This window comes from Mustela nivalis (genome assembly GCF_964662115.1).
Source record: "Mustela nivalis genome assembly, chromosome: 9".
NCBI classification, from domain to species: Eukaryota; Metazoa; Chordata; class Mammalia; order Carnivora; family Mustelidae; genus Mustela; species Mustela nivalis.
In genome coordinates, this window is record NC_139028.1 from 62468510 (window position 1) to 62488410 (window position 19901).

The following is a 19901-nucleotide window of genomic DNA, read 5'->3' on the forward strand; positions in this document are numbered from 1 at the left end:
ATAGTAGATACACATAAATGTTTTCATGAATAGTATATACAGCTAAGGAATTTCACTTTCTTTCAAAAGAAAGGTATCTACTCTGGAAACTGTTTCATAAAATAGGGCAATTATCGGGGCACCTAGGTGGCTCAGTGGGTTAAGCCTCTGCCTTCATCTCAGGTCAGGATCTCAGGGTCCTGGGATTGAGCCCTGCATTGGGCTCTCTGCTCAGCAGGGAGCCTGCTTCCTCCTCTCTCTCTCTCTGCCTGCCTGTCTACCTACTTGTGATCTCTCTTGGTCAAAAAAAATAAATCTTTAAAAAAATAAAATAAAATACGGCAATTATCATCATCTCCCTTTGATCACATTTACAGCCAGAATGATGACCCTGAAAGAGTCTAACCTCTGATTCATATCCTTGACAACATTTCAGAAAGCTGGTAGCTGCTGGCATCATTTCTCACATCAGGAAGGAAGCCACCATTTGGAAAGCACCTATGTGTTACCACATTTTTTATTTTTTTAAGATTTTATTTATTTATTTGACATAGAGAGAGAGACAGCAAGAGAGGGAACACAAGCAGGGGTAGTGGGAGAGGAAGAAGCAGGCTTCCCGCTAAGCAGGGAGCCCCATGCAGGGCTCGACACAGGACTTGATCCCAAGACCCTGTAATTATGACCTGAGCTGAAGGCAGACGCTGAACAGGTGCCCCGTGCTACCACCTGTATACCAAATTTATGCTACTTAAATACATATTTTTTCAGTCTTGACAAATCCAGAGTTCCTCATTTTAGCTCTATTTTGACAAAGAACCTGAGGCTTAGAAATGTGCCCAAGGTCACATGGCTAGCAAGTGATGAAGCCAAACAAATACAGTGTGCAAGATCAGGACTACATTTTCTCCGAAGCGAACTAAAAATTGAGTCTGGCTGAAACTAAGAGTTCCCATGGGGCTGAAAAAATGATGAAGGCAGCAAATAACTTGTTCATCTCAGACTACGGGGTGTGCAATTTTAACAATATAAACTGGAAACCAGCCTTGTCTCCATTCAGAGTTGAGGTGACTGCACACTGCGGCTGTCCTGTTGAGTAACCGCCCCAGCAGACATTCAGTTTGAAGCACTGTTTTAACACAGCTTCTCAAATGTATTTAATTCCTGTGGAGAACACAGTAGAGTTTTGCTTAAAAAGGGAAAACAAAGGCCACCACTTCACTCCTTCCTAAACCTTGTAGACAGCTCAGAGGTTAGGCAGCAGACTGGATATGGATATGGGCATCATCATTTCAAAGAGGGAACTCCAACCACCACCAAGAATTTTCCAATTCAAAATTCAGTTTTATGAGAGATCCCAGCATAATAATTAAAAAAAAAAAAAAAAAAACTAGACTGTTTTTTCTTTAATTTTCCATTCTCATTAAGAAAAAGGACTAGAGGCAATGACAAAAATAACCACCTAAAAGAGATCACTCTCCAGAGGGTTTTTTGGAAAGATAAGTTGAGGTTTTCCATCCTTTTACATTTTAGAAAGAAAGGGCTATGGAATATGTCAAGCTTTACTCTGCTTGCTACACAAAGCCTCTGCCTTCTCAAGTCCTAGATGTAATGCCAGGACTCATCTCCCAAACTTCTGGTCTCAATCAAGTCCACACAGTGCCTGGCCAGGAAGCCCTGGGGGACGGCTGGTAAAGACGTTCACGTTAATCCAAGGTCAGTCGAAGTCCTAACCTTAAACAGCAGACGGCTGACTGCATCACGACATACGCAGGCTAAGTCAGACATCCCTCGTCTGTCAGTAGTGAGCCACGCCAGCAGCCGAGCCTGCATTCCTTTGCCTGGAACTCACTGTGCAGGATTCACTACACCACCACCTCCATCCACCGAGCTCACTATCCAGCCATAATGAAAACTGCTCAAAAGTTATCACAGGACTAGACGATTTTCCATAAGTAACAAATGAAAATGTTTTACTTGCTGTTTAGTCCTAACAACTCAGTTTCTCCATCTTTTCTTGGCTAGCTTGTATTTTTAGGCAAATGGGAGGGTTAAAAATACAGATGAGCAACATCTGTATAAAAATGTGTGCTTTCTCTCTTCCATTCCTGGAAAGTTGCTGTTTCTGAACATTCAGGTTCCTCGAGAAGGAGAAATTTTTCTTGACTACTGTACCCTGCACGTGGAAAGGGATTTCTCTTCTTAGCCTCCATTTCATTGGCTGGTGTTCACTCTCCAGGTACTGAGATTGGGAGCAGGAAGGAGACAAAGCTCAAAAGAAGTGTAAAGTGCGCTGTGTGTCAGCAACATGGCAAGGCCTCCGCTGCCATCAGGGTGGACACTAAGTCATTTCTGGTGGAGTCAAACATTATATTTCTATTTGTGCTCTGCCTGAGGCTTTCCCCTACTTACTAATTGAGAGTGAAGGTCCAGAGAGCTTTTGTGAAAGGGAGAGAACACCAGCAATGTGCTGGTCTGTAGCCAGGAGTCCGTGTACTTTCTAACAGAGGAAGAGAGGATTAGAGAATTACAGGGAGATTTTTGTTTCAGCCTTTAGTCCAACCAAGATTTACAAGACTTACAGAAAATGGCTTCACACAGAAGTACGGTAGTGGGGAAGGGATTATAGAGGGAGTGGTAAACACGTCCTGTAAAATTCAGGGATAAATGAAGACCCACACAAGTCCACAGAATGCAAAGGAACACGGAGGAATACTTCCTGAGCCATAAGTGCTCAGGGCAGAGGGTGTGTAAGGGCCCAATGAATTAGCAACTAAATGGCTTCAGTGATAATTCTGAAACCTGTTCCAATTTATTTTTGGAGTGGATTCTTCTCCAGAACAGGTCAAAGATTGTGCTTAAGAAAATGTCCTTAGAACATAACAGCTTCTTAAATATTCTTTTGCCTCTTGCTTCCAGGTGCTTTCCCTTTGGTTAAAAACCAGAAACAGTATAAACCTCACAGGATGGAAGAAGTCTTTTGATATAGGCAAGGTCAGGCACAGGATGAACTTACACAGTAAGTGAGAGTCTGTCTGTCTTGGTCTTCTCCTCTGACCACTCCATGTCTCTGACTTAACAGAGATGGCAGTTCACTTCCTCTGGAAGAAGCCAGTAATGGATACTTGTCTGTTGGCTTTGCCCAGAGCAGCAGTCCCTTTCTTTGGGCCCTTTCGTTCTTCTTTGGGTTCTTTTTTCACAGTCATAGTGGAGGGTCTGTGTATGGAGGAGGTCTTCATCTTAAGCTCCTCTTCACTATCTGTGCAGGATTCACTCTCGTAGACTTTTTCAGTCACTGGCAGAATAAGGAAAAAATGGGATAGGAATGGGTCGAGTCATTTAGAACAATACAATTAAGAGAATGAGATGTTGGGTGCCTGGGTGGCTCAGTGGGTTGGGCCTCTGCCTTCAGCTCGGGTCGTGGTCTCAGGGTCCTGGGATTGAGCCCCACATTGGGCTCTCTGCTCAGCGGGGAGCCTGCTTCCCTCTCTGTCTGCTTCTGCCTACTTGTAATCTCTGTCAAATAAATTAATTAATCTTAAAAAAAAGAGAGAGAGAGAGAATGAGATGTCTTGTTCCCTCTGGTTCCCTCAGATCCTCTGATCAAAGCAGGTGTGCTCACCTAGTCCTGAAGCTTTCTTCCACTGGGAGATCACTTCTGGCCACAAGTGGGAAGTCTGTGTATCCTGAGCTCACACAGACTCTAGCTGGGGCTCAGAATCAACATTCAACATTACTGTGTCATGCTACGTCCTATGCCTTTTAATGGGCCCCTATCATTTGATTACCCGAATTCTGCATTTGGGTCCTTGGTCTATGCTAGCTAACTTCTTAAACTCTGCACTGAAATTGTCTGTATCTCAAACACCTACTTCTATCTCCGTGCTTTGACTAACTTCTTCATCCTCACTTCCCTGACCCAATAGTGCCTACCTATTTCCATTGTTGGTTTCCCTAGCCCTAATCTCTACTCTATTTGCCAGTCCCCATCCTGTCCAACAAGGCTTACAGTTAGACCCTCCTGGCTAGCTCTATCCTGGTATCATTCACTCTGCATATCCTAAGTACAAAGAAATGTAGATTACTTAGCTGTTCAGTTCTTAGTTCCGAATGACTCAAGACTTAGTAGTAGTCTCCATTACGATGATAACTGCCTCAAGTGACAAACTTTATCATTTTAAGTAAGGACAGTGATAAAATGAGAAACAAAGTTACTAATTCTCTTAACTTCCTATCAGCCGAAGGCATATATTGCCTTCTCTTAAACCAATAATATTCACTGATCTCTTCCCAATGGAAACTTCGAAAAGTGAGCAGTCAGTACAAAGCAGCTGAAGAGAAGACAGGCACAGGCACTAACTTCTGACAATGATGTCACAGAGCTGATGAGCGTCTCTTCAGTATTACTGAGGCGCACAAACCATACACGAGAAACAGCACAATGCCACCCTCCTGTGACTAGAGAGAGCTGCAGCAGCTGTATAACCGGCTGTATGACCGTCTAAATTCTTTCTCAGCCTTCGAAGCTGCAGCAGGAGGATGAAGAAAAACAGTAAAGGAAAACCTCTCCTCTTCGCTGAACACAGTAACCTAATGCGATAATAAATGTACAAGCGATTGAAGTGAAAGGTATTTTTCCCATTAAAGAACAATAATAGTTTTTATTTTTTTAAGATTTAATTTATTTATTTGACAACAGAGATCACAAGTAGGCAGAGAGGCAGGTGGGGGGGGGGTGGGGGGAAGCAGGCTCCCCGCTAAGCAGAGAGCCTGATGTGGGGCTTGATCCCAGGACCCTGAGATCATAACCTAAGCCGAAGGCAGGGGCTTAATCCACTGAGCCACCCAGGTGCACCACGAATAATAGTTTTAAGCACTTAATTACTGATTGTTCTTTCTAATAAAATATATTAGTCAAACTGTTCCAGAGGCAGTGGCTTTGGAATCAAACAGATCTGCATTCTACCATCTAGTCTGCCACTGACATGTTCTCAAACTTTTGGTGTGCATCAGGATCCCCTGCAGGGCTTGTTCAATTTCCAGTTTCAGATTCAGTAAATCAGGAATAGATCTGAGAATTTGCTTTTCTAACATGTTCCCAGGGAATGCTAGTCTCCTGACCACACTTTGACAGTCAGTGCTCTTTCCTCCCCTGTAAAATGGGGATAACACCACCTCACAGAAGGTACAGATGCACCTAGTAATCTTAGGCAAGTACCTGCCCATGCGATTTTTCTCCCCTTACGATGGGAAAGCCATGCTGGAGGTCAACTGGCTGTGGCCAGTGGAGCATCCCTTCTCCACAGCCATCTAATGCCATTGAGGTTGCATAATTAACGGTTCCTCCTCAAGAACTCCTAGGATTTGTCATTACTTTCAAGAGCCTAGAATTCACTTTGCTAAAAACACTGATAAGCTTTAAACATATATCTTAAGTGTTCTCAAAGGCCTTACTACTCAATTGCGCTCCACAGACGAGTGCATGCGACTCTCCCCTGAGTTTACTAGAAATGCAGAATGTCAGGTCCTGCCTGAGGGCTTACTGAATCACAATTTGATTTTTAGCAAGGTCCTCAGGTAATGCATCTACTCAGCCAAGTTTGAGAAATGTTACTCTAAGATACTTAGGGAATTCCCATGGCATACCTATTAGTTTAGCAATTATGATCCCTGAATACCACCACCATCTCATAAGCAAATTGAAAAGCATTATGTAACTGGATTTTTGGAACAAACTTATGAGCTCCTATTTACTCAATATCTCAAATTAGGAAAGTCTGAAGAGTCACATGCAGATCTAAAAAAGAAACAACTTACTATTAGTTGGTGGTATAAGACTTGCTCCTTCATAAGCTATATTTTGTATTCAAATGGCAGGTCTATAATATTGAACTCCAACATCAATTAGCTCATTATTTCATTACTTATTACTGAAACCACTGGTTGTCTCATTGCCAGTTCTGTGCAATGCACTGCTTGAGGGAGTTAAAAACCAGTCAGGGCAACACCAATAAAATTTCTTAAGCAGCACACTTGGTGTACCTCGAGAGCTGTAAGAAGGATTTCTATATTCAAAGCTATAGTTATTTCAAACTACAGGACAAAGGAGATTTCAATATAAAAAATACAGAGTCTTTATTTTAACTGAGTAACATGCAACTGTTCTGACCTACCAAGTTTACATGGGCAACATTAGAATTATTATTCTCTACTCAAACAATATTTTGCTCTTAGAAATCCACTTCATCTAGAAGTCTACCCCAAACTTATCTCAGGGGCTCAACTCCCCAGTTTCCACAGCAAACTCAAAGAAAGAGAAAGACCAGTTTTTAAAACTCCCATACCAACTCTGATCCAGCACAGGATCGGGCAAACCCCCTGTGCTGGTACACTGGAAGAGTCCAAAAAGAGAAAGGAAAACACAACTCCTTTGTTGGTAACAAGAGCCAAGATTCATTAGGTTGAGCTTGGACTAAAAACCTTAAAAAAAAAAAAAAAAAGTGCTATGAGAGCAGTTTTCACTGCAGCATCCAAGGCTCTTAATAGTCCTGTCTGGAGACAGGAGTACAAAAAACCCCATCCCATACCTGGCCCAAACGTGAGTGCTGTGTTTTGAACAAAGCAATAAGTAATTAGCCACAAACTCCCAGTGAATGCTCACAATGATATATCTGACATTTTCTTTTGGGGTAGGAGGAGGAAAAAACTAGTGGTGATGCTTTTGTCCTCTTGAATTTAAAAGAAAAAAAAAGAATAAGAACTTCAACAGTAAATATATATATCATCAATAGTCAAACCAAAATGCTTAACAGTACACTATTAAAAGATTGAAAGCAAATAAAACAGAACAAAAAACAAAAAACCAACCCTTCTCAAAGTCTGGAATTCATAGGCTCACAAAAAATTCTGGCACTGAAAAGACAAATTTCCACATGTAAGGAATTTTATTCCCCGATCATATGCTACAATTAAAATGGCACAAGCCTTTTCAGAAGAGTGGGAGGTGAGGAACAATGAGATGGAGTTCATACTAGTTCTAACAACCACATATCATAGGAAAAGTGGATTCTTCAGAGATGATCAATCTTTTTAAGATAAAAGTTTGAACCAGAAAAGGAAAATCAACAAAGGGAAAAAAATACTTCTTTAAGAGAGCAAGTGCTGCAGGAAGGGAGAAACTACAGTTACAGGCTATCCAACTAACAAGGGGTTTACAAACCTAAGCCCGCAACTCTTTTTTTTTTTTTTTAAAGATTTTATTTATTTATTTGACAGAGAGAGATCACAAGTAGGCAGAGAGGCAGGCAGAGAGAGAGAGGAGAAAGCAGGCTCCCTGCTGAGCAGAGAGCCCGATGCAGGACTCGATCCCAGGACCCTGAGATCATGACCTGAGCCTAAGGCAGCGTAAGCCCGCAACTCTTTCTAAACACAAAAGGGCAGCACCAGGACTAGGGCATCCCCTCCAGCTTCAAGCATGAAAGCCCCACAGAAGTGGGAGTCAACTGTGGAAGGGGAGGGCAAGGTTAAACAATGGCTGAAGGAATCAACCTATAATTCAAAACCTAAATTCTCATTTCCCTCTAGGACACCAAAGAAAGCACGTGCTTTTACTAACATGACTTACCAACAGGCAACTTATAAAGGAAGTGATGTGGATTAGTCAAACCCCTCTGTAGAACAAACGGGACAAAATACCATGAAGATTCTTACACTCTCTTCAGAGTCTAAGCATCTGTGGGGGCTTCTTTTCCACTGTTTAAATGTATAAAACAACCCCTATAAAAAACTAAAAGTTTCTCAATGTCAGTAACATTTTAAGTTAGTAATTATGGTTTCCACCTTGAAAGTGTGTTGTCGTTGCTGTTGTTTTTAAGATTTATTTATTTATTTGAGAGAGACATAGACAGACATGGAGAGTGAGCAAGTGCAAGCAGGGGAAAGGGCAGAAGGGAAAGACTCTGAAGCAGACTCTCCACTAAACAGGGAACCTGAAGCCAGGCTTGATCTTATGACCCGGAGATCATGACCTGAGCCAAAATCAAGAGTGAGATGCTCAACCAACTGAGCCACCCAGGTGCCCCAAAAGTGTTTTTAAATATTACCTCACCTGTATCTTAACAAAGCCACATAAAAATGGGTATTTTACATCTATTCCATAGATCAAGAAACTCCCCACCAGAGGTGATGTGACTTTCATCCAATATCTCAAAGCATGTTCTTACAGCATATGGCCCAAACATGCACCCACGATCTGACTTTAACTGTAGTCTCCTCTACACTCTGCTACTCCGAGTGTGTGCCAGACAAGCGGCCCAGTCTCACTTGGGGGTGAGTCACGTGCACACTCAAGTGTGAGGTGACTTGCTCTGTAAGTGATTATGAAGCCTCTCTATGGTAATAATTCTAATTCTAGATTTAGAGCCAAAAATGCTTCTTACCCATGCAGCCTTCCTCATCTACAAAGGTTTTCGATTTCAGCACCCGCTTTCGTTTTCTTTTTTCTCCACTTGAGCTCTAAAAGATCAAGAAAAATTAGAGGTTACAACCATGAATCTACAGAGAAAAGTAACAAAAATTTCTACAACAATTGCCCTCCAATATTCCATGATGACAAAAAGTTGAAGGAGGAACTCTACCCACTTCCTTTTAGGGACCAGTCCTACCACACAGACAAGTTACGTTCTTGTATATGCAAGTTGTTTATGAGATAAAAAGCACATTCAGCCAAGAACTGTGTTCATTCAGTCAACAAACTTTTTGGAGTAGTGCAGGTACCATGGTTAGAAAGACCAATAGGACAAGGACCTTAGTCAAGATGAGAGACAAGGAAAACAGACCACTGCAATCCAATGTGGTTACAAGGTCTTTAACGGAGAGGCTGTGGCAGACATTGTGGGAGCACAAAGGGAAGGCCCCTAAACCAGATGAGATGTTTCCATGGCATCCCCATTTGCTGGGGAAACTTGCTATTTTATATTTTAAAGGTTTACTTATTTATTTGAGAGAAAGAGCGCAAAAGAGCACGAGATGGAGGAAAGGAGAGAAGGGCAGAGGGAGAGGGAGAAGCAGATTCCCTGCTGAGCAGGAGGCCTGATGTTGGGCTCAAGCCCAGGACCCTGGACCCAGACACTCAACCAACTGAGCCATCCAGGTGCCCCAATACTTGTTTTTTTTTTTAGACTTGACACTGCAACACTGCCCCCATCTAATTTAGTCTTACACAGGTATTACTAATACCAATGTCCTTTTATCTCTACTGGTCTTTTAACCATTTTCTCCTTAGCTAATGAAAAATTAGTGCAAAATTTAAATGACAGTCTTAACATAATGGATTAAGGAAAACTAAAGTCATAAAGGGGAAAAAAACTTGTTAGCATCCTTCTCCTCAACTCTTCATTATTTACACAGATAGATGTAGACAAGGTGCAGCTGAAGTTCATTCAGAACTGTATTTCCCCATTTGTTGCCAGCTTTTCTCACCTTGCCCTTTTCCAGAAGAGTTTCTGAAGAGCAACAAATGTGTATAATTGTTTGTTCTACTCTATTTTTCCACAGTTTGCTCTGATGCAGGCAACACCTTATTTGGTGCAATTCCAACAGAAGTAAGGTAGCACAGCAGCCTTGATGCTAGAGGTCAGAAAAATAAAACTACTCCCAGGCCTGACCTCAGCAACCTTCCTAAGACTTTGCGCCTATCACTGAACTCTCGCTTCAGGTGAGGACAGGGAATGCCCAGTCTGTAGTAACTACAGGAGAGCAAAATGAGACAAGAGCCATCTACTGGTATCTGTGAACTGTACAGCAGCAACCGATTCAGCACAGGAGTTTCAGGTCCTTGGGAGATAGAGGACAGATGGAAAGGCAACTGTCCCAGTAAAGCTTTACCTTGACAGAAGGAGGTTCTGGTTCAGTCTTCGGTACTGGTTCAGGAGGTGGAGAAGGCGGAGGAGGAGGTGGGGATGGTGACTCAGCTTCATAATCCCCAGGAGAGTCTGGTATGACTGAAATAATGAAACAAGCTTAGATAAGAGAATTGTGGCACTATCTGGTACAACGCCCTCTCCAGTGGCTTTCAAGCCGAAGGCGGCCGCTTAACCATCTGAGCCACCCAGGCATCCCTCCAGTGGCTTTTTAAACTTTCGTGTCCAACACAGGACATTTTGCAAGCAGTAATTCATGAAAACCATAGGCTCTGCAGTTAAATATCTTTAAAATATACATTTCCTTGGGGTGCGTAGGTGGCTCAGTTGGTTCAGTGTCCAACTCTTGTTTTCAGTTCAGGTCCTGATCTGAGGGTTGTGGGATCAAGTCCTGTGTCAGGCTCTGTGATCAGTGGGGAGTCTGCTTACAGATCCTCTGCCCAGTCTGTAGTAACTACAGAGAGCATCTGCCCATTCCTCTGATCACTCTCTGCCTCCTTCTCTCTCTCAAATAGATAGATAAATCTTTTAAAAAATACACATTTTCTTAACTTTATACAAAGAAAAAGCAAAGAATTTTTTTAAAGTTTTTATTTATTTATTTGACAGAGAGACAGAGACAGTGAGAGAAGGAACACAAGAAGGGGGAGTGGGAGAGGGAGAAACAGGCTTCCCACTGAGCAGGGAGCCAATGTGGGGCTTGATCTCAGAACCCTGGGATCATGACCTGAGCTGAAGGCAGACACTTAATGACGGAGCCACCCAGCTGCCCCAAGAATTAAGAATTATTATTATTATTATTATTTTTAAAGATTTTATTTATTTACTTGACAGAGATAGATCACAAGTAGTCAGAGAGGCAGGCAGAGAGAGAGGAAGAAGCAAGCTCCCCGCTGAGCAGAGAGACTGATGCGGGGCTCGAACCCAGGACCCTGAGATCATGACCTGAGCCGAAGGCAGAGGCTTTAACCCACTGAGCCACCCAGGCGCCCCAAGAATTAAGAATTATTAAAGCTGGAATATACCTTAGAGATCACCTTAGCTAAACCTTTTATTTGACAGGAAAGTCAGGATATAAAGTTGTTTTATAAATATCTACTGATCAGGGATGCCTGGGTGGCTCAGTGGGTTGAAGCCTCTGCCTTCGGCTCAGGTTATGATCCCAGAGTCCTGGGATCGAGCTCCACATCAGGCTCCCTGCTCAGTGGGGAGCCTGCTTCTGCCCACCCCCCCACTTGTCTCTCTCTCTACTTGTGATCTCTCTCTGTCAAAATAAATAAATTAAAAATCTTAAAAAAATATATATCTACTGATCATCCACCACGTGTCATGTATTCATTCCACTTATAATTGTTCCCTTTATACTCACAACAACACTAAGAGACAAATATTATTTTTTTGACAAATATTATTATTCACGCATTACAGTTGAGTAAAAAGAGGTTAATGAGCTTGCCAAGGTCATGGAGCTTACAACTGAAACAGGAAGCTTTCGACTCCAGTCAGTCTGATGCCACAGCCTTACGAGTCCAACTATCCTGTGTTGCCTCAGCTTTCAGGGCAGACATTTTCTTTTAAGATTAAGTGGATATAATTCTCAGATTACAGCAAATGTTCCATGCCAGAATTTTTGTGACCGTGATGTAAGGTTTATCTGCAATCACCTATAGATGTTTGTTAGACTGTAATTTTCCAGCTGACCTTAAGAGCATAAACTGAAGGAAAAACTACCTTGAAACAGTCACAATTATAGCTCTAACAACTAAGACTTGCTCAGTATTGTATAGGGCCGCTATTTCTAGTGATCGCCTATTGATGAGGTTTGTTTCACTACAGTGAGATTAGCAGGAAAGAATACTTTTGGGAAAGCAATATTGCTCTGGAAGTGGAATCACCCAAGAAGAGAGAATCACCAGAGGGATCTCATCATTCCTGAACAATCCCAGAAACAGTGGTCTTGTATAAGGCTCATGAGGGAGGAAGTGAAACTCCTCAGCTGACCTATTGCTTAATCATCACAAAGAAATTGCTGGTAAAAAGACTGGATAGCTGCTTAGCCTCACCTGCTCCCTGAACCTCCTGGCTGTATTCAAATTCTTAGCACAAGTCTTGGATCTGAAATTCTCCCAACTGATTAGGTCAGTGTTAAAAATTATGACAGTGGAGGGCTGAAGGCCAAATGACCTAAAGAGGTGAAGCAAAACAAGAGCCAGAATGAAACAATAAATTATACACTTCAGTATGAAATGGGCCCCAAAACTTTATAAGTCTGGGAAATAAGAGTCAGAAACATGAGGAAAGTAGTCCAGCCAGTAACCCAGCTCTGGGAGGCTAGAACATAACAGGAGCTCAAGTAAGCAAAAGTCAAACCACAGAACCAGGCTCTCATTTTTCTGAAGGTATAGCAACTCAGAAAGCTGTGTCACGTGTTTTTCACAGGCAGGAGGAAGCTTTACACAGCAAGAAAGCCAAACAAAAGGAATTTTGAGTACTCACAGTAATAAATTTAAGAGTTTTAATCCTATTTCCACTTTGGCAACCATTAAAACATTTAATCCTAGTACCATCCTCTAAGACCCCTCTCACTGCACTGTATGGAATTGTTTACCTAGATCCCCCCAACCCTACACCCCGACTCTAACCTCCAGAGAGGCAGAGACATCACAATTTCCCTGGCACTGAACACAAATAACAGTATTTTTTAAAAAATTTATTTGACAGAGAGAGATCACAAGTAGGCAGAGAGGCAGGCAGAGAGAGAGGAGGAAACAGGCTCCTTGCTGAGCAGAGAGCCCGATGCAGGGCTTGATCCCAGGACCCTGAGATCATGACCTGAGCTGAAGGTAGAGGCTTTAACCCACTGAGCCACCCAGGTGCCCCAACAGTATTTTTTTAATAAAGGAAAACAATCATTTTCTGAACTACATTTGGGCTGAGCGGCTTCTAGGTCAAGGAAGAGTGAGCATATGCCTCCCTCTCCCTTCCACATCCCCCCAAAGAGAATGATTACAATGATGACAAAGGAATGAAATGCTGTAAACCTGCCCCTCCACCCCCACCATACCAGGGAAGAGAAAAGAAAAGGGAGCAAGCCAAGAACTTGTAATGAATAAGAATTTTTAGCAAATCCCCCAAAGATGGAAGGCAGATGGGAGAAAGTTGACAAGAGAAGCATCAGTCAAGTAGATGAGTCAGACAGGAGAGGTTACTATCTATTACAAAACTTCTATTTTATCTGGTTTTTCAAATCGTGTTTCACTTTATTTAAAAAAATGTTTTAAGGAGGGGCACCTGGGTGGCTCAGTGGGTTAAGCCGCTGCCTTGGGCTCAGATCATGATCTCAGGGTCCTGGGATCAAGTCCCGAATTGGGCTCTCTGCTCAGCAGGAAGCCTGCTTCCCTCTCTCTCTCTCTCTGCCTGCCTCTCTGTCTACTGTGATCTCTCTGTCAAATAAATAAATAAAATCTTTAAAAAAAAAATGTTTTAAGGAAAATATCTTAAGAAAGGAAGGATAGAGAAAACAACTAGAATTTTCTGGACTTTACAAACATTAATCATTCACTCATAATAATCCCACAAAATCCCTATTATTTGTTTTATTATTATTTTTTAAAGATTTTATTTATTTATTTGACAGAGATCACAAGTAGGCAGAGAGGCAGGCAGAGAGAGAGGGGAAGAGAAGCAGGCTTCCCGCTGAGCGGAGAGCCCGATGCAGAACTCAATCCCAGGACTCTGAGATCATGACCTGAGCCGAAGCAGAGCCTTTAACCCACTGAGCCAGGCACCCCTCCTATTATTTGTTTTTAAAAAATCTGCCCACATTCATATGCTAGAATCCATGTCTCCCTACTTTAGTCTTTACTATCAAGGCAAGCATTCTCCCTTGATTTATTTTTAGTGACACAAGCATAAGCAACGTTTCATACATTGGTGTATTTTATTTTTTTAAATTATTTTTATTTATTTATTTGACAGACAGAGACACAGGTAGAGAAGGAACATAGCAGAGGGAGTGAGAGAAGGAGAAGCAGGCCCCCCGTGAAGCAGGGAGCCCAATGCAGGGCTTGATCCCAGGACCCTGGGATCATGACATGAGCCAAAGGCAGATGCTTAACAACTGAGCCACCCAGGCACCCTTACACTCGTGTATTTTAAATCTATCTGTAATGACTTTGCAGCTCTTCAGATAAAAGACACTCAAACAGTAAAATGTAACATTATCCCAGGAAAACAACCTTTGTTGGTGCAGAATAAGAACTGTGGTAAAACAAATTTCAGGGATCCAGCAATGTAACCACTGTTTAATCACAGAGTTCTATGGCAGAGATAGGTAATTAGAAATTCTGGAAATCATTCATAGCTTCCTAGGAAATTTTTTAAACTACCTATCTTAACCTAAAAAGAGGAGGGTGTCATTTGCTTAACATTCTCCATAAGCAATTTGCGAAAACTGAAAATGTTAGCAAAAACTCAAACGTATCAATTAAAACTATTTCTTCCTAGCAACGTAGACATTACTCTTAATGTAATTTCTTTCTGGGTCTGGCCTTTTCTTGCTTGACAGAATATGCAGACCTGCTGAATATGCTCAAGCCTCTGCCAGGAAGAGAAACAAAGGAAAAGTCCCTTGAGTAGAGATTTAAAGATATGAAGTTGAACAGAATTTTCTGAGAAGAGATTTACTACTGTTAAACACTTATTGAACACCTCTATAACAAACGTAGGGTGAATAATAAGGAAAGCTGCTATGTTAAGCACTGTCCTGGCACTGTTAATATGTCTTATTTGATGTTCATAAAAAAACCTACACAGTGTGTGATAACATCCCCAATTTAGAGATGGAGAAACAAAGAAGTGGAGAAATTAAACAATCTGCCTAAAGTCGCACAGTAAGTGGCAGAGGTAAGATTTATATTCATATCTGTTTGACTCCAAAGTCCCTGCCATTTCCTCCACTCCTGTTGCTCATCTGCTAATTTCCAGCAAAAGGCAGCATCCTGAATAACCTATATTGGTAATAAAATGGTAATAGGTTAGAGACGCTGTGAAGGTTTAAATTAAAGCTCATTGACTTTGAGACAAAGAAAACATTCAGGAATAAAAAGGAAAAGGTTTATAAATTTAGTCAGATGCTAAAAATTATTTTTACTAGGTAAAAAATCTGAAAGCCTGTCATCTATATTATCCATTACTATAGGTTGTCCTCTTTTCACATTTCTTTTCGCTTCTTTCCAACTAATAACCCCACTCATATTTCTAATCACCCACAAGTATTGTTTTTGTGGGATAAGGATCAGAACTACAAAGAATATTTCAAAAATATGTAACAAGTGCTCAATCAACCACAGTAATTCCTTGACTTAGAGCGGACTCCTTCACTAGACTATCGAATTTACCTTTTCAAAGTACATTAGGCTAATGGCTTGAAAGCCTCTTTCAGAATCTTCCCCAAGTCCTTTCCTGCTTGGAAATATGGAAGACTAATCCAATTAGCACATATTCCTGTTATATTCTAATTATTTTCCCAAGTGTCTGCATGGAGTTGCCTCTATTTCTCAATTCTTTACTGGTCAGAACGTTCCTTAATGGTTCTTGTTTCATCTACATGCTTGGGTATCCTCCTTTCAGTAGTCTTGGTCAAAACATTTTGATAAATGACATGGAATGAGTATACAGCAACTACCCCTCTAGGATGCTCACAATGCCCTATCCCTACCCACTCCAGAGTCACTAAAAAAACCACAGCTCTGGTGGGCACTATACCTCTCATGGGGTATCAGAGGCCACAAATTCCAACATAAGTAAGCCTGGCTGTTAGGATCTAAATCCATGGAAGAGTCCAAGATGTGCCTCTATCATAGACAGATTTAATTTCCTTCTACAATTTCCTGGGTCTGTTCATTTCTTTTACATTACAATCATCTGTTTACATAATTTGCTTTTTCACTCAATTGTACATGTACAGTTGCTGAGTTGTTTTGGGGAAACCTCTGTTGTCATTTTCAGTTCTTCTTATAGCATTTTCAGGTAAGAGTAGAGTCTAACAAGTTTATTTTGTCCTTCAACAGCATGCTGATTCCTTTTTCTTTGTTATTCTCCTTTAATCTCTTCTAGCATCAGTCTGTTTGTCTTTATACCTTCACTTGATGCTGAATTCCTTTCGACTATATCTCCCTAGTCCCCTCAAAATGTTTTTTACTCAGTATGGCAAAAATTCATGGAGAACTGATTTTGAAAATCCAAGCTTTTCACCACTATTCTCAAAACAGGGTAGAAGTCATCTGGTATGTGAGTTCAACCAAGGCATCTTTCTCTTTAACAGCCTCCTCTTTCTCTACACCTTCATTTACACATTTACACTCTTTGGGAAGAGATTTTGCCTCTTAGAGTATCTGATATTTTTGAAGAGGCACATTAATTTTGCCCTTGGGGCACCTGGGGGGCTCAGTGGGTTAAAAAAAAAAAAAAAGAATCTTGCCCTTACTCTGTTGATCTCACAACAGTGCCCACAGCCTAAAACTGAAAGGGTCTATGGCATCAATCCCTTTCAACAATGACACTATAGATTCTTAATCTTGGCATGGCTTTATTTACGTGGTGTGGAATACCACCATGCCACCAACAGCCTTGATGCCTACAATATTACCCATTTTAAAAGAGTCACATGAAGGTAGCCAAAGGAATATCACCACTTCATTTTTAAAAAAGAGAAGCTCTTTGATAATATATATAATAATAACCCTTATTCTTTTTCTTTTTTTTTTTTTTTTAAAGATTTTATTTATTTATTTGACAGAGAGAAATCAAAAGTAGATGGAGAGGCAGGCAGAGAGAGAGAGAGGGAAGCAGGCTCCCCGCCAAGCAGAGAGCCTGATGCGGGACTCGATCCCAGGGCCCTGAGATCATGACCCGAGCCGAAGGCTGTGGATCAACCCACTGAGCCACCCAGGCGCCCCTTATTCTTTTTCTTTTATGTTTATTTTGGCATATTACCAGAAAATGATGGTTCTTGTCAAAAGGTTAAAGCAGACTTTAGGTGGTGCTATGTCTCTTAACACTAGGATTGCTATTGTCATTGTGACCTGTGATAAATTACTTTTTAACTAACTCCTTAAGCATAGTAAGAATTGGCCCATGTTACTGACTAAATATCTGTGTTCCCCCAAAATTCATATGCTGAAGCTCTAATCCCTAATGTGATGGTATCTGGAGGCGAGGCCTCTGGGAGGTAGTTAATGGAATGAGATTACTGTCCTTATACAAAACACAAGAGAGACGATTTCTCTCTCTACCACGCGAGGATAAGAAGGTATCCTACAAATTAGGAGGAGAGCTCCCACCAGGAACCACGCACATCAGACAGTGCCTTAATTTTGAACTTCTCAGTCCTCACAACTGTGAGAAACAAATCTGTCTTGTTTAAGCCATCGAGTGTATGATATTTTTGTTACAGCAGCCTGAGACAATCCCACTAGCCAAAAATTAACAGCAATGCCCACCTTCATCTTCACTGCTATCAGACTCAGGAAGTTTGATTCGTCTCCTCTTTTTCTTCATATTTTCAGTTTCTTTTGTCTCATCATCAGATAACTCCACTCGCTTCCCCCTGTTGGCATCCAGGAATAATTTAAGCATGTTACACAAAATAAAAATGAAAGTATTTATATGCTACTATCAGTCTTGTTTCATAACTCATGATCTTAATTCCAGAGGATAGAAGAGTCAAAGTAGACCAGTAAAGGTTCTTTTTTAAGGATATTCTGCTAACTGGCCACAACTAAGTCACTCCATGGGGTGACCAGAATTAAACATTTTTCTAGCTCTCTATATTGATCATTGGAAGCTACTTACCAGCTCATCAAGAATCATTACAAATTCCTACAGATTCCTTCTTACTTTTCCTATTGACTTTTCAATGATTCAAAAAGCACTGAATAAGCAGCTACTAAGTAGAGGCTCTTTGCTAAACACTGAGGATGAAAGGTGAAAAAAAATACTATTTTTCAAGAAGCTCTGGCAGGAGAAATAGATATAAACACCACCAAATACAAGATAATATGACAGGTATGACTGCACAATTAAAATGTTATGCGACAAGACTCTTACTTGAAAACCGAAAGCTAAGTGGAAGTTTATCAGATAAAAAAAGGCAGACAAAGATATTAAAGAGAATAAAACAAATACTTCAAAGAGGAAATATGGGCAAAGGCATAGACATAAGACCTTAATGTGATTCTCATGACATAATAAAAAAACCTAGACTCCATCTTGTCATTAGTTAGCTCCTGTGGATACTCTACCACACTACTCAAATATGTATGAGATACAGTTTTTAATCTTCTTTAACTTATTTCTTATATAACTTTAAATATCAACTTATTTTTCTACCTCAAGCGAGAAAAAAATTAAACCCCAAATGAGTAGAAAAAATTAATGAAGAGCAGAAATCAATGAAATAAAATAGAAAAAAATTAACAAAGCCAAAGGTTGTTATTTTGGGGCAAAAGATTAATAAAATTAATAAACCCCTTTATAAGTCTGATTTTAAAAAAGACAAAACTACATATTACCAATATTAGGAATGAAAGAATGAATCTGTAGTGATAAGTACAGATTCTATAGATACTCAAAGAATAAGACTATTATCAGGAACTTTATGCCAATAAACTCAATAACTTAGATGAAATAAATTCCTTTAAAAATATAACCAAAACTGGGGCACCTGCAGAGTTCAGTCATTTAAGTGTCTGCCTTTGGCTCAGGTTATGATCCCAGGATCCTGTGATCAAGTCCTGCATCAGGGAGTCTGCTTCTCCCTCTGCCTGGCCCCACCTCTGTCAAATGAATAAAATCTTAAAAAAAAAATTTTTTTTTAAATATATATTATATATATAAAACAAAAACTGACCCAATGAGAACAAGAAAATTTAAATAGCTCTATTTAAAAAATAGAAATTAATAAAATAAACCTTTCCACAAAGAAAACTCTGGGTTTGGATTTGCTGGTGAATTTTATCAAACTTTTAAGGAAAAAAAAATAATACATATATTACACAAACTCTCTGAGAAAACAGAAGGAAACAACTCCTGACTAATTTTATGAAGTTAGCATAACTCAGATACTGAAATCTGAAAAAGACATTAACAGAAAAGAAAATGGCTGATCTATAGCCCTCACAGATGCAGCGGCAAAAAAATCCTTATAATACTAGCCAACAGAATCTAACAATTTATAAAAAGGATAACACCTTATGACCAAAGTGAGGTTCATCCCAAGAATGCAAGGTTAGTTTAACATTTAAAAACCAAGGTAAATTCACCATATTAACAGAAACATCAAATGATCATCTCAATAAATGCAGAAAAAGGATCTGTCAAAATTCAACACACATTCATAAAAAACCTCCAGAAACTAGGAACAGAAAAAGATTGCCTCCATCTAGTAAAGGGCATCTACTAAAAACATACAGTTAACATCATACTTGGTAATGAAATATTGAAAGCACTCCTGGCTATAACCATCAACAATGAGTGTCTTACTGATGGACTAGGGACATTTTAACCCACACACATCACATATTCTTGGGGATAAGGCCCACTGAACAGAGCCTTGACCCTCTGAAACTTCAGCATTTTGTTGATGTTTTCTACTAGAGTAGCCCCAGCCTTGCCACAAAAGTCAAGTATTTCTGGGCCTATCAGTGCTGACAGTGTCTTTAGAATTTCTTTCAACAGACTAATTCCTACCAACTATGAGGTAGTGTCTCAAATTCCTGGATCCATTTTTAACAGCTTGTGTGCTTTTTATTTTCTTTTCTAATTACATTTTACCACTTGAAAAATAAACTCATTGATATAAAAAGAAAACAAAGAACTTTTTCTCTTAAATTTGACTGGAAACAGTAACCCCTCGCTTGGCAATCTGAAGTGAAAACAGACACACAGACACAATCAGGCACACTTATGCCATGTCCACAAACTTCAAATGAAGTAAAGAAAAAA

The 19901-nt window shown here is 40.4% G+C and overlaps 1 protein-coding gene across 3 annotated transcripts in view; it reads right to left on the reverse strand.

Moving 5' to 3' along the window:
- Window positions 1–480: 480 nt before the first annotated feature.
- The window catches only part of POLD3 (DNA polymerase delta 3, accessory subunit), a 64680-nt gene continuing 45259 nt past the window's right edge, over window positions 481–19901 (reverse strand). For all 3 annotated transcript variants that reach the window (XM_082749685.1, XM_082749684.1, XM_082749683.1), the window contains exons 9-12: window positions 17399–17505; window positions 9862–9977; window positions 8415–8490; window positions 481–3271 (exon numbers count right to left, since the gene is read on the reverse strand). In XM_082749685.1, coding sequence (XP_082605811.1) covers window positions 3069–3271; window positions 8415–8490; window positions 9862–9977; window positions 17399–17505 — 502 coding nt within the window. In that variant the 3' untranslated portion in view covers window positions 481–3068. The remainder of the gene's footprint in view (window positions 3272–8414; window positions 8491–9861; window positions 9978–17398; window positions 17506–19901) is intronic.